Source organism: Lynx canadensis, chromosome C2 (genome assembly GCF_007474595.2).
Source record: "Lynx canadensis isolate LIC74 chromosome C2, mLynCan4.pri.v2, whole genome shotgun sequence".
Classification (NCBI taxonomy): Eukaryota; Metazoa; Chordata; class Mammalia; order Carnivora; family Felidae; genus Lynx; species Lynx canadensis.
The window spans coordinates 98,674,135-98,692,646 of record NC_044311.2 but is presented as its reverse complement, the minus strand read 5'-3'; the positions used below and the strand labels follow the sequence as shown (position 1 = coordinate 98,692,646).

General features: G+C 35.5%; 1 protein-coding gene across 1 annotated transcript in view; it reads left to right on the top strand.

The window, feature by feature from the left end:
• Positions 1-18,512, top strand: part of GRAMD1C (GRAM domain containing 1C) — a 38,771-nt gene that overhangs the window by 15,112 nt on the left and 5,147 nt on the right. The window contains exons 5-12 of the mRNA XM_030328839.2: positions 2,118-2,255; positions 8,006-8,124; positions 9,702-9,844; positions 10,665-10,768; positions 12,320-12,496; positions 13,586-13,643; positions 15,609-15,719; positions 15,946-16,051. Of these exons, the coding sequence (XP_030184699.1) occupies positions 2,118-2,255; positions 8,006-8,124; positions 9,702-9,844; positions 10,665-10,768; positions 12,320-12,496; positions 13,586-13,643; positions 15,609-15,719; positions 15,946-16,051 (956 nt within the window). The remainder of the gene's footprint in view (positions 1-2,117; positions 2,256-8,005; positions 8,125-9,701; positions 9,845-10,664; positions 10,769-12,319; positions 12,497-13,585; positions 13,644-15,608; positions 15,720-15,945; positions 16,052-18,512) is intronic.

Genomic DNA, 18,512 nt, shown 5'->3' with positions numbered 1-18,512 from the left:
CTTCAAGTGTGTAAGGCCATTAAAAAACAAGGAAAGAGTGAGGGACTATCACAACTGGAGGAGATAAGGGAGATAAAACAATGAAATGCAGTGTGGTATTTTGGATTGGATCTTTGTACAAAAAAAGGACATTACTGGAAAAGGGTAACAATAACACCGAGCTTCGTTGATTGTAAATCTAAAATTATTCCGAAATAAAAAGTTAAAAAATATGGTTGCAAAATGGAAGTCCTGTAAATAAAAATTGACCGTAAGATACTTTTTTTAAAGCACTTTCAGTAGTCATTCATTCAGAAATAGTTATTTAACACTTTTATGTGCCAAATACATAATGTATATAGGTGTTTAAAATTGACATAGCCCCTACTCAGATGGAACTTAGAGTCTTACGCAGGAGAGAGGCAATAAACAAGTCAACAGGCCAGTAAAGATAATAATTACAATTCAGGATAAGTTCATGAAGGAAATGAACAGGATTAATAGAATCATCTATACTTGTTTGTTTTCTTTGTGAATATATCAGTAATTTTTTCAATGAACATACATTCTATTTCAGAAAAAGCTATTTCTCAAGCCTAATTGGGAAGTTATCTCAGAAAACCTTAGCATATTACCTAGTTTCAGTGATTTATTTCTCTGTGGAAGGAGCCATTATTTGAAATTTCTGTGACTAGCTTTTGCCTACACAAAGTATTGTTGCAGGGAGAAGGTAAATCAATATCCGTCTGATATCCCTAAGTTCTTTGCACCTGTAGCAAAATAGAGAAACACAAATCATTTGATGAGGGAGAAAAAGGAATAGTTGGGGTGAAGGCAGAACTAGAAGACTTTTTCTGATTCTTAAACTACTGCCTTTTGCTTGACCGGATTGCTTCCCATGGCTTAATATTGACAGATGGCCTACACAGACAGTTGTCAGAGCATGATATCTGTAATATGGGGGGCTTTTGTCACAGTTTTTATTCTGTATTGATGGAGCGTAATCCTTGAAATAATAAATAATCCTAGTCCTGAAATCATTAAAATTTCATATTGGATTGCTTTACTCTATTTCCTTTATCAGATTCTTATTCCTAGCTGTCTTTTTTTTTTTAATTTCCTTTTTGATTCTTTTAAGTTAAACTCCTGGCAATAAAATAGAGGTTAAGTTTGTGTTGCCCTGGAGCTGTAGTGAATTCAAATTCCATTTCAGTCACTCACTAGCCATGGAGCTTTGGCAATTCTCTCTCATTGCCTCAGTTTCCTCATCTATACAATGAAGGTGATGATAATACCACTCATCTCACAGGATTGCTGCGAGGATAAGATGAATGGGTACTTGTAAGGTGCTTAGTACAATGCCTGATATATGGTAAGCACCATATAAGCATGGGCTACTTTATATAATGTTTCCAGGGAGTATGAGGAGAGGTGAGCAGATATTGCTTCTTCATTTGCTACTGGTAGTTTTCAACATCATCATCATTATCAGGTTCCCAGAAAAATTAAATATTCCACTGGGCTCTACTTAGCTTTGAAGAATACTTTTCAGAAGGATTTCTTAGTTCTTTTAACGTATGGTATTGAGAATAGGTTGTGAATACGATAAGACTTGTCTTGGGGCAGGTGGCTTTAAGTCAGGTTTGAAACGTTATTCAGGCTACCAAGTTGGTGAGTGCAGCAGATATTAGAGCCACTCATGACTTAATATCTATTGAATGTATGACCATTCAGAAATAGGACCTGCTAATTGCTGTGGTAGATACATCCCTATATATCCCAGTATTAACCTTATCATTTTTGAAGTATTCTTTTGAGTGATGTAGTACAAGAGTTTGGTATCATTCAGGTTAAATATTTGTATATCTTTAGGGTTTTGATGACTGAAATATTGATCATATATGGTTTAATTAAATATATATTATGTATAATTATATACAGTACATATGTATATAATGCCAATTTAGAGTTTTAATAGTGTTTTGGAATGTGCTGATCATTGTAATCACATTTAAAAACCATTTTGTGCCAAAACAAACAAGCAAAAACGAAATCTTGAAATTACCATTCCTTAGTTTCTTCCCTTCCAGTCCTGTGTTTTTTGTTGTTGTTGTTTCCTTTTGCTGTTGTTTCCCCAGAAAATATGCCTGAGAAAGATCTTCATGGAAGACTTTTTATCAACCGTGTTTTTCATATCAGTGCTGAGAGAATGTTTGAATTGCTCTTCACCAGTTCACGCTTCATGCAGAGATTTGCCGATTCTAGAAATATAATAGGTTGGTTTTGTGTTTAATGATAAATTTGGGAGAATTTTATTATCCTTTAAGAGTTAAGTCTATACAAATTAATTTATGTTGTCGGGGAAAATTAGACTTTGATTTTATTTTGGTGATAGATAAACTAATATTTAAGCGTTTTGGTTAAATTTACATGTGAGCAGTGTAATTGTTCAATTAGTCAGATCCTACCTACAATGAGGTTCAAACCCTTTGAAAACTAAAACCCTATATATTTATTAATGTACCAGTTCAGTTATTTGAACCTAATTTAAAAGGATTCTATTGCAGAACAATTGGATTCTAGTAGGGTGTAAATTGGTACAATCACTTTGCAAAATGGTTTGGCAGTAAGCTGAACATAAAAATTCTCTATGACTCACCAATTCTACTAGTAGGTATGTGTATTCTGAATGACATGTTCTACAGTGTTCATAGCAGCATTATTAATAATGGTCCCAAAACAAAACAGCCCAGATACCCACCAGTAATATATGGTGGGTATGGATAATAGAATGGATAGACAAATTGTGTATGTTCACACAAAAGATTACTATACTAGCAATGAAAAAAAAAAAAACAAAAAAAACAAATCGTTGCTACTTGTAACAATATCAGTAAATCTCACAGATATAATGTTAAGCAAAAGAAGCCAGACACAGAAGAGTACATACTTTGATTTCTTTATATAAAGTTCAAAAACAGGCACAACTAATTTATGGACATAGAATCAGCATAGTATTTGCTGTGTGGAGAATTGGGCAGGTAAAGAGTGGGAGGGAACTTTTGGGATGTTGGTAAAGTCTATCTTGATCTGGTACACATGTGTGTTTTCTTTGTGTAAATTCATGGAGCTAGACGTACACTTGAGATTGCAATGGTTATGGTATATCTCAATGAAAATACCAAAAAAAAAAAATATTCCAGTTAGGAAATTAGTTAGACTCATAAAAAGGATTGCACTGATTATGTGTTAAAAGTTCTATTTTGCTAAACATCTCAAATAAGCTTATAGTTTGAAACTGAATTTATCCTAAATATTCAAAAATATTTTATAAACCTTGGGAGCACATGGTTTAGATTGCTATAAAACATTATAAAACAGCAGCAGCAGAGATTCATGTAAGTTTAATCACTTGACATAGTCAAAGAGAAAGTTATTCTACAGTCAGTTTTAAATATAGTTTATAATTGAGCCACTTTATTAACCATTAGATATTATTCTTTTATTTGAAACTTCTATGTATTCATAGATTATATCATTGATATGGATTCTAGATACAAAAAATAATTTATTCTTATTCAGAGTAGTATAGCAAAGTGATTTCTAATTGATAGCAATTGAGTCTTGTAATTAAGAACTCTCTGTTTAAAAAATCATTTTTTTCTGTTCTTCTAGTTTTAAAAATGTGGAATATCTGAGGAATATAAAGTTTCCTCTTCATGCAGTAGCTTATATTTAACTATATCTCTTCAAAATCTGTTTTGTATTTTCTTGCTATTTATGTCTACCTGGAGAACTTGATATTTCAAAATAGTTGGATATGTTATTTTTCTTAATTTTCTAAGATGATGCTTGTTGATATTGCCCTGTCATGTTTATGGCTGCAAAGACCCCTGAGGAACTAGTATGTTATTCCATGCTGGTACTAAATGAAGTTTGTTCTTTGACTCACAACTATACCAGGTGTCTGATATTTATCTAGCTTCAATATGGATGACTGTGTTTGCTATCTGATGTTATAAATGGCTTTTGGAAGCAAAAGCTTCTGGCTAATTACAAGTATAGACAGTAATAGGAATGGTGCTGTTTAGACCTACAATTCATCAGAAGTTTTGCCCCCAAAGAGAATCTGCTTACTGTACACCATTCTGCTATCTTCTGAAGTTGTTACCTGGTAATCAAAGTTCTATTTCTTGAGAATATGTTTCAAAGGCTTCTTTTTAAAAATACTAAGAAGTATTTCTTTTTTCATGAAAAGATTTTGTATAGTCAATTATTTATGAATTTAATTTCGGCACTAAACTAAAATTTCAGCACTACTTGATCTTTTTTTTTTTAATTAGGGAACTTCTAAATAGGTGTTCTTTTAAATCTTTGTTAGCAGTTGTATGACACTGCTTTTGTAATTCAAAACTCAGTTTTAAGTCTTTTTATTCCACTTTTTAATTTTGAAAATTATAAACTTTCAGAAAAGTTGCATGAATAGTATAATAAAACCCATATAGCCATTCCCAAAATTCACCATTTTTTTGTTGTTGTGGTAAAATGTATATAACATAACATATACCATTTTAACCATTTTTAAGTGTTCGTTTCAGTAGCATTAAGCACATTGACATTGTATAATCATCAAAACCATCCATCTTCAGAACTTTTTCATCTTCCCAAACTGCAACTCTGTACTTATTAAAAAATAAATCTCTATTCCTCCTTCTCCCAAGTGCTAATGACCACCATTCTACTTTCTGTCTTTACGAATTTGACTACTTTAGGTACCTCAAATAAGTGGAATCATACAATATTTGTCCCTTTGTGTCTGGCTTATTTCACTTAGCGTGTCTTCAGGGTTTATCCTTGTAGCATGTGTCAGAATTTCATTCCTTTTTAAGGCTGGATATCATTCCATTCTATGTATATACATATTTTGTGTATCCATTCATATCCATTGATGGAGTTTTGAGTTGTTTCTACTTTTTAGTTATTGTGAGTAATACTGCTGTGAACACTGATATACAAATATCTGTTTGAGTCCCTGTTTTCAATTCCTTTGGGTGTATATGTAGAAGTGGACTTACTGGATCCTTAGGTAACTCTATGGTTGCTTTTTGAGGAATGGCCATACTGTTTTCCATAATGGCTACATCATTTTACATTCCCCCCAGAATGGCTGCATCATTTTACATTCTCCCCAGCAATGCATAAAGGTTCCAATTTCTCCATATCCTTGCCAGCACTTGTTATTTTCAGTCTTTGTGATAACAGCCATCCTAATGGAATGAAGATTTGCCAATTTTAAAACTTTATTACATCAAAGGATTCATAAAGGATTCTGCAGATCCTGCTTTTTATTACTTTAATTCAGTATATCAAGTGGCTGATGTGTCCTTTGTACATTGTTGTATTTTAAAAATAATTTCATCCCTGATTTTTTATATCATGATGAGCTTTACTTAGGTATTGGGGGGCTTGACTAGTCCAAAATGTTGTTAATTATATGATGTTCTGGTACATGATTCAGTAGGATTGTTGGTAACATTGGTTACAATACAAGTGGAAGACATACTTTTACCCTTGTTAATAGTTTTTTTGTTGAGTAGTGTGCAATTTTATAGTAGAATCCAATGATACCTTAAAATTATGTTGCTAATTAACAATGGATTATTTGTATAATTTTTTTGAAACAGACTGACATAGGACCAAAATAATTGCTTGAAAAGTATTTTAGAATAAATTTTGTATCTTCTTTCATGGACAATTAAATAAATTATTTTTTACAGCAAATTCTGTATGGTAGGGATGCCTGGCTGGCTCAGTTGGAAGAGCATGCAACTTTTGATCTCGGGGTCATGAGTTCAAGCTCCATGTTGGGTGTAGAGATTATTAAAAATAACTAAATAACTATATATATATATAATTCTGTAGGGTAGATTCTATAGTTTGTGATACTGCCTTTTTAGTTTAGTTGTAAGATTTTTTTCCACATACTCAAAATGCAGCTTCAGGGTCCCTCAAAAAATCTCAAGGCCTAGCTATATGAAAGAAGTTGAGTAAAATTGTCTATATCACAAAGCTTTGCTTCATTTTTTGGTGATGGTTGATAGATTAGATAAGTCTTCTGTATTTTAAGATGTTGACAAATAGCAGTCAAGTATACTAATTGCCTAAGTCCATTTGTGTGAACAGCATTAGGTGATTTAGTCAGATCTTTGCAAAAGAGTTCACGATGCCATTACCTATACCTACGTAGTCTTTGCCTTGTTAAATGACCTGTGCTATGTTCTAAAAATATATTTCTCTTCAAAGTTATTTTTACTCACTGTGTAGTTATTAGGAAAATAAGAAGAATTATATATTTATATATATTATTTCATTTTTTAAAATGTTTATTTATTTTTGAGAGAGAGAGATAGCGTGTGAGTCGGGGAGGGGCAGAGTGAGAAGGAGACACAGAATCTGAATCAGGCTCCAGGCTTCTGAGCTGTCAGCACAGAGCCCGACGCCGGGCTTGAACTCATGAACCATGAGATCATGACCTGAGCCGAAGTTGGCCACCCCTGAACTGAGCCACCCAGACGCCCCTAAGAGAGAATTTTTAACAAGATCTTGCCATTAATACAGAGATTATCCTATAGCTTTCTCAACTTGGAAAAGGTTATGTCATTACACTTCATAGCCCCCTTCTTGATTAAAGATTTTGACAGATAAGCCATTAACATTACATGATTTCTCATTACATGATTTTTCCACAAGTTGGGATCAAGGTCTTATTGTTGCATAATGGCAAATGTCTTTCAAGGTTTTGTCCTCAATGATGGGAACGTTAAAGTGTTGTTCTGTTTGTGTTTAATAAGGTTGGTGCCAATATTTCTCTTCACAGGTACTGGGGACTTTAAAATGAAGCCTACAGATGAAACAACTTTTAATTTTCTTTTCTAAAGAAAAGAAAGAAAGTGTGTTAATAGACAACAATTTAGAAGTAAATGGATCAAAGATGGGGAATATGTCACATACAAGAAGAGGGCCTTACATTTAATTTTACTATTCTTTAATGTTAAAATGATAACACTGTCAAAAGGATATTAGGACTGGTCAAAAATAAAAATTTAAATAATTAAAAACTACTTCTTTCCATTAATCATTGGGGAAATGCAAATCAAAACCACAGTGAAATACCCCACACACCTATCAGAATGGCTGGAATCAAAAACACAAGGAATAACAAGTGTTGTTGAAGATGTGGAGAAAAAGGAACCCTCGTGCACTGTTGGTGGGAGTGCAAACTGGCACAGCCACTATGTAAAACAGTATGGAGGTTCCTCAAAAAATTAAAAATAGAATTACCATTGATTCAGTAATTCCACTACTGGATTTTTACCCAAAGAAAATGAAAACATCAATTCAAAAAGATATATGCACCCCCGTGTTTATTGCAGCATTATTTACAATAGCAAAGATCTGGAAGCAGCCAAGGTGTCCATCAACAGATGAATGGATAAAGAAGAGGTGATGATGGTGTTGGTGTGTCTGTGTGTGTGTATGTATACGTACGTGTGTGTGTGTGTGTGTGTGTGTGTGTGTGTAATGGAATATTGCCCAGCCATAAAAAAAGGAATGGGATTTTGCCCTTTCCAACAACATGGATGAACCTGGAAAGTATTAATGCAAAGTGAAATAAGACAGAGAAAGGCAAATACCATATGATCTCACTCATATGTGGAATTTAAGAAAACAAAAGAGAAAACAAAAAGACAAATAAAACCCCAGACTCAAATACAGAGAACAAGCTGGTGGTAACTGGAGGGGAGGTGTTTGGGGGATGGGTGAAATAGGTGAAGGGGATTAAGAGTACATTTACCATGATGAGCACTGGGTAAAGTATAGAACTGTTAAGTCATTTTTTTGTACACCTGAAACTAATACAACACTGTATGTTAATTATACTTAAAAAAAAGCCCTACCTCTGATTCCATTTCAAGTCATACTCTTCAGAGTTTTAGAACCAACTCTTTACGTTTGCTGTGATTAGATGTAGTGTCCACCCCTTGGAAAATAGAACCTGGAGGTGATCAACTGAGAACCATGACCTACACTATAATCCTTAATAATCCACTTACTGGAAAGTGCACCACTGCCACTGAAAAGCAGGTATGTTTCCTCCATCAGTATTCCAAAAGAATCATATATGTGGGAAGAGAGAAACCTGTCATTGTCCCCAGTTAACAAGACAATTTTAAGAAATAAATGGCAAAACAAAAGGGAGGAGAAACTATTACAGATTAAAAAAGACTGAAGAGGCATATCAACCAAATCAACCAACCCTAATTCAAACAAACCAACTAAAAATATATTTAGGAGATTTAAGGAATTACTAATTTTTTACATATATTAATGGTATTGTAGCTGTATTTTAAAGAAAAGAATATCTTTTAAAGAGACACACTGAAGAAATAAAGAGATACACTGGAATATTTATGAATAAAATTATTCTGATATCTGGGGTATCCTTTAAAAGTAATCTAGCCAGGGAGAGCATGGTGGTAGAGGGAGGGAATGTGGGGATGGGGTACAGATGAAGCAGGACTGGGCAAGAGTTAACGTTGTTGAAGCTGGCTGTTGAGTTTATGAGGGTTCATTATACCTCATTTCTACTCGTGTGTATGTTTTAACTTTTCCATAATAAATGGTTTAATAAAGAACACTACTGGAATCCAATATACGGGATCATGCCAAGAGTTATAGCCAAATAACTAGAGGGGTGCTGTGATGTATGGGAAGAGATGATAAGATATTCAGTGCTCTACTCTGGCCAGTGTGGCACTGTCTTTATAGTAGAGTTTGTGTTTGACCAATTTATGTTGAGGTATAGTGTATCTGCTCTGCAAATAGTTAGAAAATATCTTAACATCTGAACTAGTTATGCTATTACGGTTTTTGTCCAGTGTTTAAAAGGACTTATTTAAGAAGAGTTTGGTATTTTGACATTGGAGAATCTTTGATAATGTTACAGGATAGGTTGAAAGGGTATGGTTAAAATGAGGAAGGTTTGACCAGTAACCACTCCAAATCCTGTTAAGGTAGGCAGTGTTTTCTTTGGTTGTCCCCTTTCTTCATTGAAAAAAAAATTTTTTTAACATTTTTATTTATTTTTGAGAGATAGAGACAGAGCATGAGAGGGGGAGGGGCAGAGAGAGAGGTAGACACAGAATCCAAAGAATGCTCCAGGATTTAAGCTGTTGGCAAAGAGCCTGATGTGGGGCTCGAACCCAAGAACCACGAGATCATGACCTGAGCCAAAGTCGGACACCTAACTGAGCCACCCAGGTGCCCCAAGCTTCCTTCACTTTTTTGGTGAAGGGTGATTGTTAAATTTTTATGAATTTTGGGGTGGGTCTTTGCTTCATCCAGTTTGAATTTTAAATTGTTCCCCTATCAGGAACATTTAAAAATTTTTATAAACTAATGACATACATAAGAGACTCTCCTCCTCATACCTAAAAGAAGGAAAAAATAATGGTACAATGAAATGACAGGCAACAAATACTCTTTCTGCAGGTCCCATCTTCTCAATTCATAGATTGCATAGCCAACACGAAGGCTCTTCTGGGTTTGTATGTAGGCTTCTCATGTCTTTTGTAATTTTAGTGTATGTGTTCTAAATTGGCAAGGAATTTGATATATTAAACTTGAACATGCAAAAAAAATGTTTAATCTTATTTTGACAGACACTGTATAAAGAAAGTCGGGAAGCACAATTTTATTTGGTAGATTCAGAAGTACTGACACATGATGTTCCCTACCATGATTACTTCTATACCCTGAACAGATACCATATCATCCGATCCTCAAAACAGAAATGCCGGCTGAGGTGAGCTATCGTAAATGAATATCGTAAATGAAATATTAGTCAGGATAGGTGAGATTTTATTCTGGAACATGTCAATCCTAAAATCTTAGCAGTAGCCTTAGACAACCAAGCTTTATTTCTTGCTCAAATTATATGACCACCAGTGGTCAGCAGAGGGGTGGAGCTCCTTACTCAAGGCCACAAACTGATGAACACTTTGACATTCTGTAGCTGCACCATCCAGAATATGTGTTGTTTCAGTTGCTACAGGAAAAGAGAGTTCTAGAACTGTGTTCACCGTCCAGTGGCCAAAACTAGTCACAGGACCCTGTTTTATGTCAAGGCAGCTGTGAGTTCTTGAGGTGCACATGGTGAGCACATTGCTGCAATGGAAATAAGAAATGTTGGTATATTAAAGATAGTGATGTGCCACCATGTGCTTTGCCTGGTCTTAGTTAATGTAGTTACTTTTACCTAATTTATGACCACTAGAGATTTTTTTATACAAGGCATTTAGAAAACTTAGAATTTATTTTGAGCCTTTATTGCCGTTTAAGTAAAGAAAATTCAGGGCTAGAGAAAGGAAAAAATAAAATGCCAAGTACTTAGAAGGAAAATTTCATGAAATTATTAGCAGCATATAGTAATTTTCTAAAAAGTTGTCATCAGTGCATAAATTTTCTTTCATAGTCTTAATGACTTTGAGTCCTTTGGCTTTCCAGTGGACATATCTTACATTTAGATTATAAATACAACTATAATAGAACTAAATTCTATCCTTTTTTTTTTTTTTTTCTAAATTCTATCCTTTAAATAAACTTTTTTCTCCGTATTTTATTAGAGTTTCTACAGATGTGAAGTACAGAAAACAACCATGGGCCATTATCAAATCTCTAATTGAAAAGAATTCCTGGAGTTCATTGGAGGACTATTTCAGACAGCTTGGTTTGTAAATTTCTTAGTTTATCTATTTTTGTAAAGATATTAACAAAACAGATTGATAACCTCATTTGGATTCACAGCAGATGAAGTTGAATTGACTCCCACTGAAGTGATCCTAACTACCTGACTTGGAATTTGGAAACTTTAATTTTCATTGGTCTAACAAACATTCATATTATGCTTATTATATGCCTGACATGTTCTGCATGCTTTATAAATATCAACCTATTACAATACTGTGCAGTAGGTACTATTATTTTTTTTTTCCATTTTACTAAAGAATAAATATTGAAACAGAGAGAGAGGTTAAGTGACTTGTCCAAGATCACACAGTGAGGAGCTGTCACTCCCTGCAAGGAGCCAAGAAGGCTGACTGTAGTGAGAAACTGCATAACTTACCACAAATATGCACTTGGTGTTCCTTGGTGGCCCCACCTCTACCCCGCAATCCTTATCAATGCAGCTTCCTTGGGTTTATGCAGGCCCACTTAGCAATGGTAACACGTACGTGTATGGATTTGGTGGAGGTAGGGACTAGACTGGGGAAGTGATATAGTTCTGTTTGGATATTCCTTAAAATAAAACATGAGAAAAAAATATATATATACATAAACAATTCTGGTTAAAGAAAAGCTGGGGTCAGTCAGCTCAGGGTAAAGTAAGGCTTGATTATCTAGTTTGTTGGTTATTTTTCTTGCTCTTCTCTCTTGGCTATTCATTATTAAACTCCTAATCAGGAGCAAAGAAAATGTTATTCAAAAATTAGTTTGGCCACTGGATAATGAGCTTCTAATGAAAAATCTGGTGAAGGAAAGGTCAAAAAAAAAAAAAAAGACAAAAATGAGGTTTTTAGGTTGTTTGCAGATTTTTCTTACCAGTACTCACTTTTTGCAAACCCTCATTTATAAACTAGAACTATTATATGCTCCTCCTTCCTTTGATATTGACAATCAAGTACCACAGTCTTTCTTGGAAATCTTTCTAATGATCCAGTGTAAGTGGGTAGCCTGTTGTTTCCATAACTGAAATCATTATGTTAATATTTAATATAGCACATGGTGAATTTGCTCTGATGATTCCATCATTTATTAATACAGTTCATTCTTCCTAGAATAGTGAAGCCTCATTATAGGATCACTTTATCCTCCAAAACTTTTTATTAATAGTAAGGTTTGAATCTAGGCCACAAGAGCCTAAGTAATAGTTAAAGAAAGTTACCAAGGCTTTAAAAAAACAAACTGAAGGGGCGCCGGGGTGGCTCAGTCAGTTAAGTGTCCGACTTTGGCTCAGGTTGTGATCTCATGGTTCATGATCTCATGATTTGTGGGTTTGAGCCCCACATCAGGCTCAGAGCCTGGAGCCTGCTTTGGATTCTGTGTCTCCCTCTCTCTCTGTTCTTCCCCTGCTCACTCTCTCTGTGTCTCTCAAAATAAATAAAACAATTTAAAAAAAATTAAAAACAAAACTGAAAACAAAGCAATCCCCTCCCTACCCTCACATCTTATAGTCAAGAAGGTTTCTCTGCTGTCTAAAGATTTTTTTTTTCCTTCTTAGAATCAAACTTATTAGCGGAAGAATCTGTGTTAAATCAGTCCGTTGAAGATGCTGGAAAACTTAGTGGCTTACGAAGGAGAAGGCGAACATTCAACCGAACAGCAGAAACAGTTCCTAAACTTTCTTCTCAGCGCTCTTCTGGAGATGTGGGCTTGGATGCCAAAGGGGATATTTCAGGTAGCTATTATGTAGTAAACAGATGGAAGATTTTAATTTACTTATATGAAGCAGAATACATCTCTTGTTTATAGGACACATCAGAAAGGAGGTTTCCCTTTTTCCTCTCCTTTTCTGATAATGTTTATCAAACTCGGACTTCCTTCAGTATAACTAATGTGTAAGTGTAAAGAAGCAGTTGCAAAATGGCAGGCATATGGCCAATAGAGGTGTTTTATTTGGCCCACATGATATTTTAAAAGGTGGGAGTTTTTATGTAAAAACTCACATCTGACAGCTCTGGACCCAAATCTCTTCACAGCAACAGTTGCTGGAGCTTAGTAGAAGCTGTGCCATTAGAGCATGTGCTCCCATGTCACCAGTCCCCACCACTGTCCCTGGCTGCTGGCTGCTTCATTCTGTTAACTTCCTACCTAGCATTTACAGACATTTGACTTCTAACCCTTGAAAGTACTAAACTGATGATATGCTTTCAGTCCTTCTGTACCTGTCAGGTCCAACCCAGCAAATTGCAGAGATGGAATTTGACTCTTACTATCCCCATTCTCAAATTTGAAGACATCTTGCCTCTACTCTTACTCCCTTTCTCTTAGAACTATAAAACTGTCATCCTCATTCTACATTATCAAATCCTCTTCTGAGGCTTATATCTTAGTGTGAATGTTTATTTACTATTTAAATTTAAGCTCTTTAGTTTTGGAATTTAAAAGTTTGGGCAACAGAGAACAGGTGAGGGTGATTAAAAAAATTAAGGAGGGAAGCATTGTATATAAACCCAGTTCAAATATTATTTGCAGAGATGGAACTTCACTAGAGATCATACATGATGTATTGAATTGCTTGTTTATTTAGAGTAAATTAATTGTAATGTAGGCCAAACATAGGTTTTCTTTTCATACATTAGTTTCACATTAGTCAGGATATTAGAAATCAAAAAAAGGGTGCTGGGAATTCATCCTATATCAAGTTGTTTTTACAATTCATGTACAAAATTTCTTCTCCATTTTTTTTCAAATGAAGTTAAATTTTAACTAGTGTTAATCACAATCCTGTTCTAATGTAAGTTTTTTGTGTGTTTGTGATCTGCAGGAAAGAAAAAGGAAATGGAAATCTGTAATACTGCCCTTATTGTGGTGATGAGTATTTTGTAAGTATTCGTTTTGCATGCTTATTTTGCTTGTGCCTTCACTTATCTTTTAATGGTTTCCAAAAGGATTTGAATGCATTTGTATGTTATTGTGTAGAAATTGCCACTATTTGAGGCGCCTGGGTAGCTCAGTCGATTAAATATTCCACTTCAGCTCAGGTCATGATCTCGCAGTTGGTGAGTTCAAGCCCTGCGTGGGGTTCTGTGCTGACAGCTTAGAGCCTGAGTCCGGCTTCGGATTCTGTGTCTTCCTCTCTCCCTGCCCCTCCCCTGTTCATGCTCTGTCTCTTATATACTTCAGTCTGACAGTTTTTGATGTATGATTTTCAGGAGAATTATTAAATCTGAGGGAATACCCCAAGTACACATTCAATAAATGTTTTGTTTTTCAAAAATTAATCTGATTTATTTCTACCATCATAGGTTTTTACTGGAAGTTCCATAGATTTAAAGAGAATATTTATATATGCAGGCTGGTGAAATGCCAATAGTGCTATTTTGCTCTATCTGATTAGACCAATGATCCTTACCCTCTAGGATCACTTGTGAAAATGCAGATTTCTAGGCCTCAGTGCCAGAGATTGGGTCAGAAGGTCTCGAGCAGTGAGCAAGAACCTCAGAGTATTCTATAGGAATCTACTTAGGCAGACATATTTCGACTACTATTATCTACATGGATGTAGTTTAATATTGAGGTAGTCCATTAGATTTAATTGAATTGGTTCTGACTGGGTGATACACTCTTGGTGAATATACTTTGGAATGAAGTTCTTATATCCTCTGTTTTTTCTAATTATAACTTTCGGAACACACAAATGTTTGATATACCTTTGAGCTTTACGAAAGACTTTTATATTCTGTTTAAGTTGGTTTGCTCTAATAATTTTGAATATTAAATATTGGCAGTGATCTTTTGTATTACTATGTAGAAAATTTATAGTCAGAGGTTGAAATGTTGATCTATATGCCATTTCAGTGCCACAATAATTTCATAGATTTGGTTTTCTTGTTCCTCCTTAGTTTTCATTTTTTTAAACAATCTTCTTTTGGCAGGTAAAGATGAATTCTATGTATTTTTAAGGGAAGTCAATATTTTAACAGAATAGGAAAGATATGATGCCACCTATATATTTGTATATATGTGTAATAAGAAATACTTCCATTCAGTTGAAAGGCTGCTGTGAGAACCAGTACAGTAAATCCATTTAGCATGTAAGATTTTATATATGATGCAATTCACGCATATTTGGGATTTGATACTTCCTTTGTCTAAGTTGAACTAGAAGAAATTTTTGCTGAATAGTAATTCCAAAAATTTGTTTTGGCTTTCACAGGGAATAAGGTGTATGACTGTCTACATAAGATCAAGTCCATATTGATCTTCATTTCCTTTTTGAAGTGCAGCATAATGGGGGTATAATTGCTTATAATTGCTTAAGTTGAAAGCACCCAAAAATAGATCTCTCAAGGTTACCTGGTAGATTTCTAAGTTGGTGGTCGCACATCAGCACTGGCTGGGATTCCTTGCAGAGAGAAGAGATGTCAGGGACAATCCCAACCTGCCATTTTGAGGACTTTTTGTCACTCGTCACTCTAGTTACCTTCTAACTTTTCCTCACCATCCACTTTTTACCTAATTACCTCATACCATAAAATAGAGATAACTGATTTAAACAATAACAATAATTGGAAACTGGTCTGGACAACGTACATTTAAAAAAAATTTTTTTTAACGTTTATTTATTTTTGAGACAGAGAGAGACAGAGCATGAACGGGGGAGGGTCAGAGAGAGAGGGAGACACAGAATCCGATCAGCGGTCAGCACAGAGCCCGACGCGGGGCTCGAACTCACGGACTGGACAACGTACATTTTTAAAGGTTTTGCGTGTCTGTTCTTCACATGGCAATGCTTTAGGTCTGGATAAGAGTGGATTAACCAGGTACAATTAATTTGCTCTGCCTAGTTTGCTGTTGCTAGTTCTGTTGAATGTGACGCTGTTTCTGAAGCTGTCAAGGATAGAATCTGCTGCTCAGTCCCTTTACCGTCTCCACCTCCAAGAAGAGAAATCTCTGCAGTAAGTCTTTTTTTCCCCCCAACCTGTTATTATTTCAGTAATTCTCTAGCTGCAGAAAACTGAATTCCAGTTTGGAGATTTTGGTTTGCTAACTATACTTTAATCATAAGGTTTTTTTAATTTAATTTTTTGCTTTGTTTGCAAATTCATAGGACACTGATGATTTCTAGAAATGACAAGATTAGAAGCTATTCCCCTTATTTTTAAGATGGTATTTTTTTTTCAGTTTAGCCTCTGGTATGCTGTCAAGAGCAGAAAGTATTGAGAAGAACAAAGACCAGGCCCATCGTTTAAAAGGAGTGCTCCGAGACTCTATCGTGATGCTTGAACAGGTAGGCAACTCTGTGTACCACACTACATAGTACTTTCATACCAGCATGAAGCAGTTACTCTTCTGGTTGTGTGAGAACATTTACCATACCATTATTTGAAGAAACCCCCCTCCTAGAGACAACTATCCTTGCCAGTTTCTATATTATGCATTTTATATGTATAGTCAGTTGCATTTTTTTTTCAAAATGGGAGCATACTGTACACACCATTGCATACCCTCATTTTACAATTATTTACAATAATTGTAAATTTTACAATTTACAATATATTTTGAAGATGTTTCCATATCAGCATGTACATTTGACTCTTGAATAATGCCAAGGTTAGGGGTGCCGAGCACTGCACAGTCGAAAATCACATATAATTTTGACTCCCCCAAAACTTAACTACTAATAGCCTACTGTTGACCAGAAGCCTTACTGATAACAGAGTCGATTAACACATATTTTTATTTTATTAAAAAAAATTTTTTTTAATGTTTATTTAGTTTTGAGAGAGAGACATCATGATCAAGGGAGGAGGGGCAGAGAGAGAAGGAGACACAGAATCTGAAGCAGGGTCCAGTCCAGGCTCCCAGCCATCAGCACAGAGCCTAACGCAGGGCTCAAACCCACAAACTGTGAGATCATGACCTGAGCTGAAGTCGGATGCTTAACTGACTGAGCCACCCAGGCGCCCCTCGATTAACACATATTTTATATGTTACATGTATTATGTGCTGTATTCTAACAATGAAGTAAGCTAGAGAAAAGAAAATGTTATTAAGAAGATCATAAGGAAGAGAAAACACATTTACAGTACTGTCCTGTAAAAAATCCACATGTGAGTGGACCCTCGCAGTTCAAACCTGTGTTGTTCAAAGGTCAACTGTATACATCCACCTCATTCTTTTTATTGATACTTCTATATAAAAATTTATGCTTAATATTAACTTTTTGTAGAAGTACACTGTGTACACTGTTGATTATTTTGTTTTTATCTATTCACCATATATCTTGGAGATGCTTCCATATTAGCATAAAAGCAGCTCCTATTAACAAGTGCATAGAATTCAACTGTATAAGTGTACCATAATTACTTATTTTACCAGCCCTCCATTAAAGAATAAACATTTAGGTTGTTCTGATGTGTTGCTATAAACATTTATCTCTTTAAAAAAATTTTTTTTAATGTTTTATTTATTTTTGAGAGACAGAGACAGAGAGACAGAGAGACAGAGCATGAGCAGGGGAGGGGCAGAGTGAGAGAGAGAGAGAGAAAGAGAGAGAGAGAGAGAGAGAGAGAGAGAGAGAGAGAGAGAGAGAAAATCTGAAGCAGGCCCCAGGCTCTGAGCTGTCAGCACAGAGCCCAACGCGGGGCTCAACTTCACGGGCTGTGAGATCATGACCTGAACCAAAGTTGGACGCTTAACCAACTGAGCCACCCAGGTGCTCCTGAAGATTTATTTCTTGAGGACAGTATCATCAATATGTGATGCTCAGTTCCATGAGTCAAAATTTAGGATTCCCTTTGAAAAATAAGATTACTGTTTCCGTCATAATATAGTACATGCGTACTTTTCAAGCTTAAAAAAGAGAATGGTAGAAGAGTAGAAAACTTATAGTTCTAAGCATTCAGACATAGTCACTATTAATATTTTGTTTCCTTCTATCCTTTTTTTCTGTGCATTGGTTTTTAGAAGATTCATTTTTTTCTCAGGATGCCATATGGGGCATTAAAGTTGCCCCAACTTACAGGTGCTTCAACTAGGCATTTGTCACATGCGTGGTATCTACAGCTCTTGGTGCCATTCCCCTCCCACTCTCAGTGGGAATAGGTCATATTTGCACTTTCCTCCTCAGCCTCCTGTTTCCCTGACTCTCAACTGATGACTCTGCCTCAAAGAGAAAAGAGAGTTTTCCTCTCCTTCCGTAACCAGACCTACAGACCCTCCAATTGCTGCACTCTGTCCTCTTGTCCACAGCTGTCAGAGCATCGCTCTGCCTGTGAGGAGAGTCCCAGCATGTGCTAGTGGGAGACCCTGTTCGTCCATCACCCTCAGGCTTCCCATTTCAGTCTCCCTCATTCGACTGGATCTTTCCCATCTGCACATGGTCCCTGCTCTAGTCTCTTCTACATCAAAGCACCCACGCCATCCACATCCTTCTCTCTCTGCTCCCTTTCACAGTCGGGCTCTTTCCCAGTTGCCTGTGGTGGCTGCCACTACTTTATCCTTCATAACCTGTTCACTTTTTTAAGGTTTTATTGTCACCAAAGTCACTCCTTCACATGGTTAACTTGTTCTGCCAGGCTCGCTCAGAAAAAAAGCAGTCCCACTATATACTTTCCCAAATACAACAATCTTTAACTCTTTTAGTTTCTTTTGGTGTGTACCTCCATATTTATAAACAACAAGCATGTACTGATACTTCTTGGTTTTTCAGTTTTAGACATGATCATTTGACCCATTATGGAAGACAA